Here is a 16180-nt window from a genome sequence, read left to right on the forward strand (position 1 = left end):
CGTGGAGTGGGAAACTGATAACATGTAAACTTTCATACTTACAGTATTTCAATATACACCCCAAGTGATGGAAGACAGACCAGCTGACCCACTCTGCCTGGCCAGTTGTGTCTGTCTGCTATCTTTGTTGGAGGATTCTTGTTGCAGAGAAGGAAAGGTGAACGCCACATATTGGCTGAGGTCTTTGGCAGTGAATCAAGACCTATATTGGGCAAACTAGATAAGCTTCGTGTTATGATGAAAAAAGTTGTTGAAATATAAGTCTGGAAAGGGTTGCAAAGCCATTCCTAAAGATCCAAAACTCCACTTGTGAGGGAAATACCAGTAATCACCAGTACATGTTTGTGGTAGGGCAGACATGTAAATAATGATTTTAGAACTCTGGAAACAAGCACATCTTAGCTGACCTAAAGTTCAAAATCCCTCTTATTATTCTCTGATAAGCTACAGGGTCCACCCTGAGCAAGTCATTTATTCGTCTATTGTCCCAGGTACATTAGGTAGATTGTGAGCTCACTGGAACAGATAGGGAAAAAATGCTTGAGTACCTAAATGTAAAACCGCTTAGACAAACTCCATTGATGGGCGGTATATAAATAATAAGTCTTTAACTTAAAATATAGGATATGTTTACAAAGGCAAAATATGAAAACAAAATGTAATAGAAAAAAAGATTTAAATATAAACTTACTAATACAAATATGTGGATTGAATAAATTAATGGATGAATTTAAAAAAATAATGGATGTCAGATGAACCAACATACACATTCCCTTCTTTAAAAGTCAATTACTTTATATACGCGAATATAAACCAAGATTTTGAGTCTTGGTTTATATTTGGGTCAGCACTGATCTGCCCCCCCCTCCCCAAACCTGTTGCAGGCCTCTACCGGGCCTGCTGTGTGACCTGGTGGTCCAGCAGTGGCAGCCTCCTGTCCCAGTCAATTCTAAGAATTTTTACCTCCCTTTTGCCTCCCCCACATACCTTTAATATGCCTGGTGGTCCTGTGGTGAACCACAGCAGGAGTGACCTACCTGCACAGAGCCGCTAGCTGATTGACTGCCGCAAATTCTCTTGGGACCGCGAGAACTCACAGCAGTCAATCAACTAGCGGCTCTTTATGGACAGGAGCAAAGGAAGGTCGCTCCTGCTGAGCAGCCTGGTTTGTTCATAGGTGGGTAAAGTGTACATGAATGATGGCACATGATGCAAAATGTATTAAAAAAGATTATTGGGTTTATTTATTTCCATAACAATTATCAAAAGATTATTTGCGCCATTGATGGGAGTCTTTACAGGCGCCAAACGCTGTCATTTCTGACAAAGAATCCCCACCGATAATTCGTTGCTCACCAATATATATTTTCTGTCCAGTCTGACTGTCCAATCGGCTAACAGAGGCTGTCCTTAGGTTTAAACAAAGAAATTATTTTTTGACACCAAAAAAGTTTCACAAATCATATTTTTGTTTACCTTAACTTTCTAAATATGCATAAACCCGTTATTACATATCCAATACTCTTTTTGTTATTTTTTTTTTTTTTTTTAATTCTTTATTCGTTTTCAGTCTTACATCAAGTGCACAAACAATAAAACAATACAATTAAACACATCACTTGACAATCTTTCTGATTTATCTTACAATACATAAAATTACCACCCTTCCCTCCCATCATTCCTCTATTATTTCCCCAATAAGAAAAATCTAAAATATACCTCCCCCTCCCCCCAATCATTAGACGGTGTATATTACAATAGAAAATGGTGTTTACTCATTACAATAAGAAGTTAATGGCTCCCAAATTTTATTAAATTTCTTATAGCTTCCTTGTTGTATAGCTATTGCTCTTTCCATTTTATATATGTGACATAATGAGTTCCACCAGAAATTGTAATTGTTATTTTCAAAAAGGTGAAATCAAACAGCTTGTCTGTGTTAAAGTCAGCCTGCATTTCTCTTCAGCATCTGCTGACAAATTCGTGAACCTGTCAGCACAGAAGAAGGAGGCGGCCTACTCCCACTCCCTCCTATGCTGGAGGTCAAACTAGCTGACCTTTCCTGTTCTGAGTCTCAAAAATTGGTACAGTGTTTCTGGCGCTAACTTGTTTCAGATGTTGCCTCTTAGGATTTCTCCTTAAAGTTTCTTCAGGTTTAAAATATATAAAATATTTGAAATTAAGTACAAATCATTCTCTCACATATCATTCATACCACATATCATTCATTCGGGGCCCCATCCATCCATAAATTCACATAACATATGTCATTCATATTTAATACGTATAACTATCTGTATTCAAAAATATGAAACCCTATATCTTCCACAAGCCAGACTGAGAGGTCTGGTATTAATTAGAGCCATGCGGCTCAAGGTGGGAAACGCAGAAAGAACAAAGGAAGACAGAGACAGAAAGTCACTGACACAAAATGGAGTCACTAACTCAATATGGAGTTCTTAATACTTCTAGAAGTATGTTACGCATTACCTGATTTCCTCTATGGTCTGGCTTAATAGCAAAGTACATACAGAGAATATTATTATGCTTTTCCTTAATATTAATCTGTAGTGTGTTTTTCTGGCCTTGGCTACATCCATATTCAGATTTTTATTCACCAACTTTTTGTGTGCTTCTGTTGGCCTTAACTAACCCATATGCTTGTATCTAACTAGAGTTACCCAGAACCATACAAAAAGCCAGCATTTTTGTAGAAAAAACTCCACAAAATACTGCACCTTGTCCTATACACTATCTATTCCATTAGTACCCCCTATAGTCCACGAGCGAGTGACACTCCTCACTGCCCATGCAGAGCCGCTAGCTGATTGGCTGCCGCGGGTTCATGGCAGCCAATCAGCTAGTGACTGCACCCAACACGTTCCCTGGATATCTGTTGTGTCTCGGCAATTGTTTTCGCTGATATTCGCTGATCTGCCAAAGTCAGGTCATGGACATGGTCAACAATTTCAGGAGTTGACACCATTTGAGGCCTCTCTGCATCTTCAGTCTCAAAATTTCCACGCTGAAAGTTTGCACACCTCTTTTTTTCACTGTGGAGTATGATGGGCAATTCATGGATTTCCTTTGGAGTTTTCCTCTGGCTTGGAGTTCCACACTTGTAAATTCCACACTTTTCGTTGACATGATTCAGTCAATGATCTGAAACAAGTGTAAAAGCATAGCATTACGTATCTGCAAATTGGCATGTTGCAAAATAAAATAACACTCCTTTCAGCTATAGTGGCAAAATAATGCTCAGAATTTAGGAAGTTGGTTGGGCTGAGAACTTTTCAGCACCCTCTCATACCATTCTCAATATGGGTTGTTATTCCCACTTACCAGCAGATGGAAATAGAGAATTGACTGATCACATTTTGGTTAAAGATCAGAGACCATTGTGTGTTTTTATATAAAATACTAGTGTTTAAGCCCATTACATTAACGGGTGCTAGAGTAGATGTCTGTCTGTCTGGTTTTTTTTTTTCTTTATCTCTCTCTCTTGGATGCTGTCTGTCATTCTTTCTGTCTGTGTCTCTCTTTGGCCCACTGTCTGTCTGTTTTTCTTTTTGTCTCTGTCTCCCTGGCCCCCTGCCTGCCTGTATTTCTTTGTTGCGCTATGCCTGCCTGTCTCTCTGTGGCCCCCTTCCTATGTCCATAGTGTCCCATCCTATGTCCTTACTTCCCTCAGTGCCTCCTTACTATGTCCTTAGTGCCCCCAGTGCCTCCTTCCTATGTCCTTAGTGCCCCTTCCTATGTCCTTAGTGCCTTCTTCCCATGTCCTTAGAACCCCTTCCTATGTCCTTAGTGACCCCAGTGCCTTCTTCCCATGTCCTTAGTGCTCCCAGTTCCTCTATCCTGTGTCCTTAGTGCCTCATTGTCTCCGTCCTGTGTCCTTAGTGCCCCCTTCCCATGTCCTTAGTGCCCCCAGTGTCTCCTTCCCGTCTCCTTAGTGCCCCCAGTGCCTCTGTCCTGTGTCCTTAGTGCCTTCAGTGCCTTCTATGTCCTTAGTGTCCTCAGTGGCCCTTCCTATGTTCTTAGTGCCCCCCAGTGCCTCCTGAACTTTGTTAATTCCACTCAATTTGTAGCATCTTTTAATCATTGTAAGCCGCATAGAACTTTATGGTCCAGGGGTATATAAACTGTTATTATTATTATTCCTATGTCCCCCTCACTGCCTTCCAGACTTTGTCCCACCCCCACCCTCCGAAGCCTGCCTGCCTGCCTCCCAACCCCCTTTGCAGTATTACCCTTGAGAAGCATATTTCCATCTCCCCCCTCCCCCGCTACTACTGCCGCCATGCAGCTGACCCCACTGACCCTGCTATTGCGAGTTGACCGACGGGCCTCCCGTCTCTGGCAGCATCCACAAAGCTCTGAGCGCGCTGCTTTGTGGCGTTCTGCTGCTCTGATTTCCTTTGCTGCGTCTCTGATGGAAATCGGAGTGGTGGAGGGCCGCGAGGCAGCATGTTTGTAGTGCTGTGAAGCAGCATGTTTGTAGTGCTGCAGATGCTGCTGGTGGTTTATGGTCTTGCGGTGGGAGGGTCAACGGGGATTCGTGTGCGGCGTGGGGGGGAGTGACGACGAACTGGCTGACTAGAAAACAGAACCCTAGGTGCGCATGCGCACTCCTACCTGCCAGATAGTGTTGCCTGATTCACGATTCGAATCGATTCACCGATTCGAATCAGGTGAATCGATTCGAATCGATTCAATTTAAAAAAATTGGCCTCCCGATTCAATGGCTGACCCTTCCCCGTGCCTTCCCCGTGCCACTGCTGCTCCTGCTTGAGGGGGTAGGGTCAGTCAGAAAGGCCTCCCCCAGCTTGCCCACTCTTGCCTCCTCCCAGCTTCCTCGCTCTTACCTCCTTACCGCTAATAGGGCAGCTTGCAGGCTCGCTGGTGTTATAGCGATCCCTGCAGCTGCCCGTGGTCCTCAGCGGCACGTTCTTTCTGCTACGTCCTGCCCCTGTTCTGACGTCAGGGGCAGGATTGCGGCAGAGAGAACATGCCGCTGAGGACCACGGGCAGCTGCAGGGATCGCTATAACACCAGCGAGCCTGCAAGCTGCCCTATTAGCAGTAAGGAGGTAAGAGCGGGGAAGGTGCAGGCTGCGGAGGAAGCAGGCGTTCGTTCGCGGCGGGGGGGAGGAGAAAATGCCCCTTTGAAGTGGGGGGAGCAGGCATTCGTTTGTGGCAGGGGGAGCAGGCTTTCGCAGCGGGAGCAGGCGTTCTGGAGGGGGGGGCAGGCCTTGTGGAGGGAGCAGGCCTTCGCACAGGGAGGAAGGAAGAAAGTGCCTTCCTAGGGAGCAGGCCTTCATAGGGGGAACAGGTCTTCATGGTGGGGAGCAGGCCTTCAGGGCAGGGAGGAAGGCCTGTGCAGAGGGAGGAGGAGGAAGGAGTAAGAGAGGGGAGGGGATATGCCAGACCTGTGGTGAAGGGAAGAGAGAGACCAAAAAGGGGGAGGAAAGCAGAGGAGAGGTGCTGGACTAATTTAGAGAGAGAGGGAGAGAGAAATGCAAGACCACAAGGGGAAGGGTACAAGAGGGACAGATAATGTTCTAAAGTAGGTGGGCAAGGTGCAGGATGGCAGGAGCGATAGTAGGAGAAAGCCTGTACCTGGGGAAGGGGATACAGGAGGTAAGGAAGAGAGAAAGATATGGGGATATGGGGAGAGATAAGATGCTGGGCATGGAGGGAGCATAGGAACAAGGACAGAGAAGAGAGATGCTGGATGGAAGGGTAGATGAGAAAAGGAGAGATGGTGGATCTGTGGATGGTGTGGTCCATCGTTGCAGCTGCGGGGGGATGGAAATGAAAAAAAGGAAAGATGCCAGACCTTCAAGGGAGGAAAGGGAAATAGAAGGGGAGGATAGAGATGGAAGATGGATGGTTAGCACGGAGAAAGAAGAAAGAAGGAAAGCCTGATCAGAAAACAACCAGACCAACATGGGACCAACACAATTGGAAAAATGACCAGACAACAAAAAGTAGGAAAAATAATTTTATTTTCTGTTTTGTGATTACAATATGTCAGATTTGAAATGTATATCCTTCCAGAGCTGGTGTTGGACCGTAAATAGTAGCTAGGATTTAATAGAGAGAGGAAAAGTATTTTTTGTTTGTTTATTTTGTTTACACCACAGGACCAGTGTGGGTAGGAGAGGGCAAAGGGGGTGAAGAGGCTATAAAATAAACCCACCGGGATGTTTGGAAAAAACCACCCAATTGGGCAGGAAAATCGAATCGAAAAATCGATTCAATAGGCTGAATCGAATCGAATCAAAATTTTTTTTTCCCCTGAATCGGGCAGCACTACTGCCAGGGACCTACTGATCTCGGAACATGCAAGTGGGAGTGCGCATGCACGCTTAGGGTTTTATTATTATAGATATATACAGGGGGTCACGTGATGTGCTGAGCAAGGAAGGACGTGTGTTGTTCGAGCTCCAGGGCCCCCGGTTCCTTTCTGCTCTGCCTAACCCTCCTCAGTGTCTTCCCCATTACATTGGACCACGGAGTGGTATATGGAAAGGTTTTTACAGCCCAACAGCCCGGTAATGAGTGGCAAAGCGATGCGGAATACCAAAGAGCGAGAGACGCGCGCTTCCCGGCCTGACTCCAAAATGGTGACCATGGAGTTGGGCCCCGCGCTCCCCTTATCTGAGGTGCACATTGCAGCGCTGTCTGCGTCCGTGGTAAGAGCATTGAATGCCCACTTTGATCAGCTGTTGGGCCAGCTCACTTCCCTGGAGTCACTCTTAACGATGACCACCAGGCGCACCGGCGAATTGGAAACCCGAGTAACGCTAGTTGAGGAAGCGCACACTACTAGAGAATGATGCGGTGGCGGTTACCCGCGGCTAGCCGCGTTTAGCCGCGGGTAACCCACCGGAACGGTGAAAGAAAAATAACAGTCGCTGCGGGGACGGGGACAAGGCCATTCACCGCCCCGTGGAGCGGTGAATGGTCTTGTCTCCGCAGTGAGGCATTAAGGATCGCGCGGTCCCTACAGCCCGTCCGTAGAGTTTAGCCAGCTCCCTCCCTCCACCTCACCTTATATTCTGAGTTTGCCGGCTTCCTTTTTCCTGAGCTGCACGCGTTCAAAAAGCCGTGCACGCGCGGCTGCGCAAGTCCATCAATCTTCTCCTCTGACACAACCGGAAACAGGAAGTTGCAGGAGAGGAGAAGTTTGATGGACTTGCGCAGCCGCACGTGCGTGTCTTTTTGAACGCGTGCGGCTCAGGAAAAAGGAAGCCGGCAAACTCAGAATATAAGGTGAGGTGGAGGGAGGGAGCTGGCTAAACGCTGCGATCGGGTAGGTGGGGGCTGCTAGATCGTGCGATCGCGTATGTTCCCGGCTCATACTAGGAAGAAGGGAGTGAAAGGAAAAAAATTTCTGGGCCAAGGGGATGAAGAGAGAAAGAAAGAAACCCACAGCAGGAAAGAAAGGGGAAGACAGGCAGGTGAGCCAGATGCTGGAAGCAGGGGGGGGGGGAGAAAGAGGGAAAGAAGCTAGATGGGGTTGAAAAGAAGAGACACACTGGTATGGAAGAGGAAGATAGGGGAAATCTGGACAGAGGAAGGTAACAGAAAGAGGGAAAATTATGTGCATGGGGCAAAGGGACAGAGACATAAAGGGGACATGCCATGGGGATAGTATATGGACACGGGGGGGGGGGCAATGGCAGATACATAGGAGAGATATTAGAAATGGGGAAAATAGGAGCACAGAAGCGAGATGGTTTGTGGGGATGGGACAGGGACCGAGCTCGCAGGCTCCAGCGGCTTGCACAAATTACATTGTAACATGCCACGAAAATAAGAGCGAGGGAGGTAGATGGATAGGCCACGCGAGAGGAGCTGTAGGGTGGTAGAAAGGAACAGATGGTAAAGGAGGGAGGGAAGGGTGGTGGTGGATAGGAATAGAACAGACATTGAAAGAGGGTAGAGGAACAGACCCTGAAGGGAAATGTGGAAGACAGAGTGGGGAGAAGATGCTGGAAGGGAAGAAAACAGATGCCAGACTATGGGGGAGTGGAGGGAAGAAGATGGGTGCTAGACCAATTGGGGGAGGATGAAAGGAGAGGCACAGTAACAACAAATGGAAGATGCAGAGAGAAGACACACAGTGGATGGAAGGAATTGAATGAGAAGATGTGGAAAGCAGAAACCAGACAACAAAGGTAGAAAAAAATTTATATTATTTATTTATTTTTTGCTTTAGGATAAAGTAGTATATTAGTTGTGTTGATAAAAATTTATAAACAAAGCCCTGCCAGCTGAACATCTCTTTCTCTAGTTCAGCAGCAGGAACTTTGATTTATAAGAAAGGAATAAGCTAAATATTACAGTACTAAGGCTTATATGGATGCTGCGGGGACGGTGACGGGGCGGTGAAAGGGATGGCAATGACGGGGCGGTGCAGAGGATGGTGGGCCGGGGCGGTGACGGGGACAGATTTTTTCCCGTGTCATTCTCTACACACTACATCTGCTGCGGATCTTCTTTCACTGAAAGAACAACTCCAACGACAGGCAGACAAGCTGGAGGACTTTGAAAACCGTTCTCGCAGAGACAACCTGCGCCTGGTTGGCTTACCTGAAGCGGTCCCAGACTCTCGTTTATTATCTACCTTGGAGTCTTGGCTCCAGGCTGAGTTGCTGCTGCCAGCTGGTATGGGGCCTTTACAATTGGATCGGGCGCACCAGTTGGGTAGACGCACAGATGATCATACCCATGCTCGAGTCACCATTCTTAAGGTCCATAACTCTGCCCATAAAGCGGAATTAATGAGGCATTATAAACAGAAACGCAACACTTTCATATGAGGGAACTCCGGCCCGCCTTTTTCAAGATTACTCCCCTGCATTGCAGAAGCGTCGGCGACGTTTTTCCTTTGTGTGCTCAGCGCTCTTCCACCGCAAGCAGCGTTTTATGTTGCTTTACCCGGCGTCATTGAAGATCTGGACTGCCGCAGGGTGGAAGACCTATGCAACTGCGGAGGAGGCGCAGGCCTATCTAGATGCTCTCCCTGGAGAGGCTGGACCTTCCTCAGCCTCTTAATTCTGCTGCCCTATGGCTGATACTGGGGATTTCTTAGCGCATACTTTGTTGGTGACTGGTGGCTGGCTGTTTTGCTGGACGTGCCTCCTTGTGTGCTGCTTTGGATTTCCTCTTGCGATCCCCTGTTTCATGCTGGACATGTGTGGAGGTGTTTGCATGTGATTGTGGGGTCGCCCTTCTGGATATTGGCTGTTCCTGAGTTTGGTTTTGTGTACAGGGCACAGTTTCCAGTTCTGGCTGAGATCCTCTTCTCAGCTGGCGCCTCGTGCCTCTGAGTGCTCTCAGTTGGTCTTTACTACTTTTAGAATGTTTGGGATTTTCAGGGTAGAGCATGTGTGTCTGGGTGAACATATGGAACTGCGGGAGGGGATGTATGATTGGGAAGTGGGAGATGAATCTACTGCTTTGAGATTGGGGGACTTGACAGTCCCAAGTTGATTTTAGTGCCTTGGGATCCTTGTCCTCCCCCCTTCTTTGGATGGTGTGTGTGGAGAGGTTTGTGTATCTGCGTGTGTGAGTGTGGTTGGATGGGGTATGGATGGCCCGCACCAAGTTGGGACTTGATCTGGTTTCTTGGAGGTGGGTGGGTGGGGTTGGGGGAACTTGGGACCCCGTTCGCATTTCTCGTGTCTCCTTCGCTCCGGCCTGCTTGGCGGGATGGAGCGCATATTGTTATTGCAGTGCATGGGGGGATGATTAGGAACGGGGGTGGGTGGGGGAAGGGGGGTTTGGAGGGGGTTGGGGGGTGGGCAGGTCCTCCTTCAGTCTTATTTTGGTGTGGTTTGCTTCGTTCTTTTATTTCTTCCATGTAAGTTGCAACACTGTATCCCGTTTGGTACTTCTGACCCTGGGGGAGGCTGGGCTCCTGGGGTTTCTTTTTCATTTTATTTCCTTGTCTTCAGCTGTTTTTCTCTTCAACTCGTAGATGTGTACCCCCTTTAGGCATACATCTTGGAACATAGGAGGCATTACCTCCCCAATTAAGCGCTCCAAAATTCTGTCTGCTTTGCAACGTTATCGTTCTGACATCGCTTGTTTACAAGAGACTCGATTGACTAATGCTGAACACCTTAAGTTGCGTAAATCCTGGGTGGGGGCAGTTTATTTTGCATCTTCGTCGGGGCGCCGTGGAGGTGTTGCGGTGTTGGTCCGTTTATCCTCACAGCTGGTTGTGCAGGTGTTAGAAAGGTCCCAGGAAGGTCATTACCTTCTTTTACGCCTTTCTCTGGGGGACAGGAATTATTTATTCCTAGTTGTTTATGGCCCGAATTCGTCTGAATCTTCCTTTTTACAACAATTGATGCGTCTGCATTCGCGTCATTCGGGAGATCCCCTCCTATTGGTGGGAGATTTTAATCTGGTTTGTGACCCGTATTGTCAGCCCCATAGTCTTGCCCCCATAGTCTTGCCCCTTCGGGCTAAGGGCTGTCTCCTTGCCGATTTTTGTGACACTCTGTGACACAGACTGGGGCACACTTTCAGCGACAACCAGCGCTAGTAGGAGGCTATTAAACTCCATAAAGGGAGCCCGTCTCAAACAGATGGTGATGGAGCCCACTAGGGCCCAGGCGATCCTCGACCTGGTACTCACCAACGGGGAAAGCGTTTCAGAGGTCTCAGTAGGAGATACGCTAGCCTCCAGTGACCACAACATAGTATGGTTCAACCTTAGGAAAGGCTTCCCTAGATCAAACACGAAAACAAAGGTACTCCATTTCCGCGGCACAGACTTCGCACGCATGGGAGATTTCGTCCATCGAACGCTGCAGGACCAAGTGGAGACCGATGATGTAGAAGCTAAGTGGTTAACACTGAAATCACTAAATCACAAATTTCAATGTACCAAGTCAAGGAATCCCAAGATTAAAATTCAAATAGACTTGTAAATCAAGAATTTAAGAGGTATAATCAGCCTGTACTCTCAGATACCTGCTTGGTAGATCATCAAAGATCTCAATGACCAAATTTTGCAGGTTCAGATATCAATCATTGAGTACAGAGTGAAAACTCAAAAAGTGTACTAAAGTGCTTAAACTAAGAATTGAAAATAAATAAATAAATGAACTTATCTTAGTGTAGTGTAGTTAATGCAACCCTACATGAAGCAACTAGCCGCTTCATAAAATCAGTAAATAAACGACAAAGAAACAATAAACCCCAATGGTTCACCGCAGAGATCTCACACTTTGTTAAGGAGAAGAAAAAAGCATTTCTTTCCTACAAGCGTATGGAAACAAGAGAAGCCATCATGGAATATAGGACCAGATCTACTCAGTACAAGATCGCATACAAATGTGTTCTGTGTGAATCGAGTGCGGTTTTCCGCAGCCTGGCTTATGATCCAGAGTGCCCATTGTTTGGATCTTGCAAAGCTGCACATCAAGGCCGTTTTTGTTCCAACCCTACTGTGGGAACTATTTCAACAATCTTTGATTGCTGTAACCTTTTAGCAGTACCAAGTTCTTTAGCAGAATTCGGTCTTCTGCAATGAAAACCATTTTGATACAGAGACTAAACTAAACCTTAAGTTTATATACCGCATCCTCTCCACGTTTACAAACTATCATCTGCTTGTTGGCGTATCCCATAGCAACAATTCATTTTCATTAGGTAGTGTTGTGGTACGGTGGGAAATGTTTACAACATTTTACATGAACTTCATTCAGGACACAGTGCACTAAATTTCATAAGAATCGTCCGAGTTCTTTGGAAGATACATTTTGGTGTGTGTTTATGTTATTTTGGTTTTTTTTGGTTCATGGTGTGTTTGTGTGTGTGTGTGTGTATATATATATACATATATATATATATATCCTATATAATAAAACGCTAGCCGCGCATGCGCACTCCTGCCTGTGTGCTTCCGTGATCCGTAGGTCCGTGGCAGGCAGGAGAGCAGATGGCGGTTAGGGCCCACACTGGAGCGCTGTGGCCGACCCAGGATCGTGGGAGGATGCGCCGCGCAAAGTGCTGCACATGTACTGGAGGGGGAGGCACATACCGGTTCTGCACATACCGGCACAAACCTCCCTCCAGCGTTGGCAGCCGCAGCACGCTAAACAGGCTGCTTCGGACTTTCTCCTGCAGTTGAGCCCCTCTGCCACGTCACTGATGACGTCATCAATGGCGCGACAGAGAGACTCAACGGCAGAAGAAAGCCGAAGCAGCCTGTTTAGCGTGCTGCGGCTGCCAACGCTGGAGGGAGGTTTGATATTAAAGTCATCTTGCTGGGAGGGTCGCAGAGTCAGCGGGGGTTGGGCTGGTAGGGGAGAGAAGCGTCTGCCTCGGGTGCTTCAGGCAGCAGCAGCATTTACAATTCACTGCTGTTGCTGCCTTCAGGCCTTCCTCTCTGGCCCGTCCTGCCTACTTCCTGTTTTCATGAAGACAGGACTGGCCAGAGAGAAAGACCTGAAGCCAGCAACAGCAATGAATTGTGAATGCTGCTGCTGCCCAATGAAGTAGTTAAATGAGGAAAGGGAGCAGAGGGGGAGAGAATGGCTTGGAGGGAAGGAGGAAGGTATGCCAGACCAAGGGAAAAGGAAGGAGGAGATGGAGAGAGGCCATATGGAACAGAGAGAGAGAGGGCAGACACTGAATGGAAAGAGAAGAGAGGGGCAAGACAGAGGGTGAACAGTAGATGGAAAGGGTAGAGAGAGGGAGACACACCGAATGGAAATGTGGAGGACAGGGGGAGCTGACGTTGGAAGGAAGTGGGGAGGAGAAAGAAAAAAGGCCACATGCAGGATTGAGGGAAGAGGATAGAGTTAGAAATAAAGATAGACAGACAGGAGGCCAGGGAAAGACACAGACAGAAAGAATGACAGCGTCTAAGGAGAGAGAGACAAATTTTAAAAAAACAAAACAGACAGACAGACATCTACTCTAGCACCCGTTAATGTAACGGGCTAAAACACTAGTATATATATATAAGGGCGAATCAAAAATTAAAGAGAATTTTTAAATTACACGATAACCAAAACAGAGATAGTGAAATACTACATATGTACTCGTACATTGCCGATTGGACAGTTCATCGACACACAGTGCAGCACTCGGCCTTAAGTCATGTGGCAGCCACAAGGTCAGAAGCATGGATGCTCCATTACAAGATTACACCATTGAAGAATAACTTGCAGTAGTGTGCTTTCTTTGGGCAGAGGGAGTGAAACCTGTGGAAATTCACTTTCGGATATTGACTCATTATGGACATAGCACCATGAATCAATCAAAGGTTTATGAGCGGTAAAAAGGTTTAAAGCAGGATGAACACGTGTAACTGATGAAGGTTGTTCTGGTTGCCCATCAACATCGTGCACACGAGCACAATGACTGGGTGGATGCCTCAATTATAGAAGACTGACGGATAACGATGTCTGAAGTGGCTGCAAATTTGGATATCTGCTATGGATCTGCATTTGTCATAATGCATGATGACTCGGGATACAGGAAAGTCTGTGCACAATGGGTTCCCAACTGATCTGCACAAATAACAGTATGTGGAGGTTGCAACCCAGTTCCTGAGATGGTACGAAGAAGATCTGAGTATTCTGGAGAGAACTGTTATCGTTGATGAGACATAGGTGCATCACTGCAACCCGGAGAACAAAAGCCAAAGCATGATGAAGTAAAGGAAGCGGTACTCACCTGGCTTTGGGAACAGCCAAAAAATTTCTTCTCTACAGGAATGCAGAAGCTAGATGAACAATATAACAAATGTGTCATCTTGCATGGGGATTAAGTGGAAAAGTGATATGTTCAGTTGTTCACAGTTAACTTATGTTAAAGCCGTTAAATGTATTTTGGCTTTACTTTTTGTTTTACCGTGGTATAATATAATATGGTTGCAATATTAGGGAAGATTAGGAGTGGGGTAAAATCTTTTTCACATTATTGTGTAATACCGTATCTATACTTCTGTGTTTGTTTTAAGTTCATATTGTAACCTATCCACATGTTTTGGGAACAGTGGCAATTACATGTAAAATTCTTTCCATGAAGAATCAGTAATTAAATGATATTGATTTAAGTTCTGAGTATTTCCTCTTAAGCTTTGTGAATACAGCATGGTATAATTTTAAAACCCTGGTATATTAAGCTGAGTCAGGAGAGAAGGTCAAGTTTGTATATGGTAATCATGAAATATATAATTTTTTTAAGGCCATACCATTACTGTATATGTCTGATTTATATGTACATTTAGCATTCCATTTAAGTACATTTTATATTTCTTCCTTTTTTGCAGAGTTATCAAGATTCCCGATTCTGCAAATCTATCCTTACTGGGTTTTGGGGATGTATTTGCGCTCTTATTTGATAACCATTACCTTTATATAATGGACTTGAGGACAGAACAGTTGATCAGCCGCTGGCCACTACCTGAGTACAGGAAGTCGAAGAGAGGCTCGAGTTTTTTGGCTGGTGAAATATCTTGGCTAAATGGACTGGATGGTAAAAATGACATGGGTCTGGTTTTTGCCACAAGTATGCCAGACCACAGTATACACTTGGTATTGTGGAAAGAGCATGGCTGAGAACAGTTTGCTAGCGCTAAATAATTATGTTTTACAGAACAGTGGAGGCTGCTTGTTTAGAGCAGACTTGCATGAACCAAAGTTGCACACTTAATGGTATCGTCATGCAATGCACAATCATTTACCTTTACTCTTGGTGGGTTGGGGGGATGGTATATTTTATTGACTTAATGCAAGTCAGCATGCAAACAATTTCTCACAGCTGAATTACATCTGTATTCAATAATGTTTGCCATTTACCTAGAACCCGGTTTTGAATTTTCCTTTCTGAGCTAGAGTATTGTTTTAAAAGAAAATGTAAATAAAAATGTAGTAATCAAGTATTAAAAAAAATCTGTATTTCATTCACTGTTAAAGATTTCAACCTGTAGCTTCAGTAGAAACTGAGGCTAAAGCTTTATTGCAGAAACATGTAGTTGCACATTTAGCAAAGCATTTTCTGAGTACAGTATACTGACTAGTTTCATGACAGACAAACAAACAACCTGATAAGCAACTGTTAGATTTTATTTCTTCTGACCTGCAGCCAAAAAAGTGTTGCCCTTTTATTTGTTTTTTTTATGCCTTAGATTTCACTGATACACACATCCAGTGATTTAAGATCTAGTCTTGGAGCCACTTTCATATTAATCTGGGAATTAGTGACAACAGGATGGCTTTGTGGAAGATGAGGTGAGAGAAAATGAAGAACTTTTTTTGTGTGTGTACAAGAGCTGTCTAGGAAGAATAGGGAATGGTAAAGAAAAAACTCCTCACAATATTTTACATATTTATCCTCTGAAAAGTGAGGCTTGCAGGCAGAATTTTTATTTTTTTAATTTTTCTATTTGTAGTGGTGAGCAAAGGTATATGTGAGAGCAAAAAAGAAAAGCCTATAGAAATGCAATTAAAAAACAAAAACATTTCCTGGTTAACAATATTTGTTATATAATTTTTATAATTATCAAATGTATCTTTGCCATCATGTTTTCTCATTTTTCTCTGAACAAAACGGAATAGCAGTTTTCTTGTTTTCAATCTCCCATATTTGCCAAAAAGAAACGTTTTCAGATAAACTGAGCTTCTCTTTGTGATGTGTATAATGCTACTGTGAAACACTATACAGCTTTAAATATATTAAAACCAACATGGATGTAAATGGTTGTAGACTGTGTAGTTTGTTTCCTTAACTGCTTCCTTTGCTTTCTCTTTGCAAGCAGGGATTAGCTAGAGGTGAGAAAATGTACTTGTGCTTTATTGAATAAAAATCTGCCTTAAATATTTACTTTTTAAAATATTTCTAGTTCAAAATATTTGTGCTATGCACATATCTCGCTATCTATAATAATAAAACCCTAGAGCGCGCATGCGCTCTTGAAACTTCGTGATTCCTGGCACCGTGAGGTGTGCCTCCGTGCTGAATTCGATTTTCGAACACGGAGGCAGGCCAGAACATGGAGCAACTCCCCCCTCGCTGTCACTCACCGCCAGAGTGCCGCTTCACTGCTGCCACTGATTCGGAGGGGGGGGGACACAGTGAGAGGAAGAGGAAAAAGAGTAAGTCCTTGTATTGATACAGGTGAAGCGAAATAAGCCCTTTAGGTA

At 45.1% G+C, this 16180-nt stretch overlaps 1 protein-coding gene across 3 annotated transcripts in view; it reads left to right on the plus strand.

Annotated features, from left to right (window-relative positions):
- The window catches only part of FBXW2 (F-box and WD repeat domain containing 2), a 64007-nt gene extending 48245 nt beyond the window's left edge, over positions 1-15762 (plus strand). Inside the window, exons 7-8 of one of the 3 annotated variants that reach the window (XM_033961046.1) lie at positions 14308-14513; positions 15166-15761. In XM_033961046.1, the coding sequence (XP_033816937.1) occupies positions 14308-14513; positions 15166-15191 (232 nt within the window). In that variant the 3' untranslated portion in view covers positions 15192-15761. Of the gene's footprint in view, positions 1-14307 lie in introns of all 3 variants that reach the window. The other 2 variants (XM_033961044.1, XM_033961045.1) reach the window with 2 other exon arrangements.
- Positions 15763-16180: the final 418 nt, after the last annotated feature.

The sequence above is a fragment of the Geotrypetes seraphini genome, chromosome 10, assembly GCF_902459505.1.
Source record: "Geotrypetes seraphini chromosome 10, aGeoSer1.1, whole genome shotgun sequence".
NCBI classification, from domain to species: domain Eukaryota; kingdom Metazoa; phylum Chordata; class Amphibia; order Gymnophiona; family Dermophiidae; genus Geotrypetes; species Geotrypetes seraphini.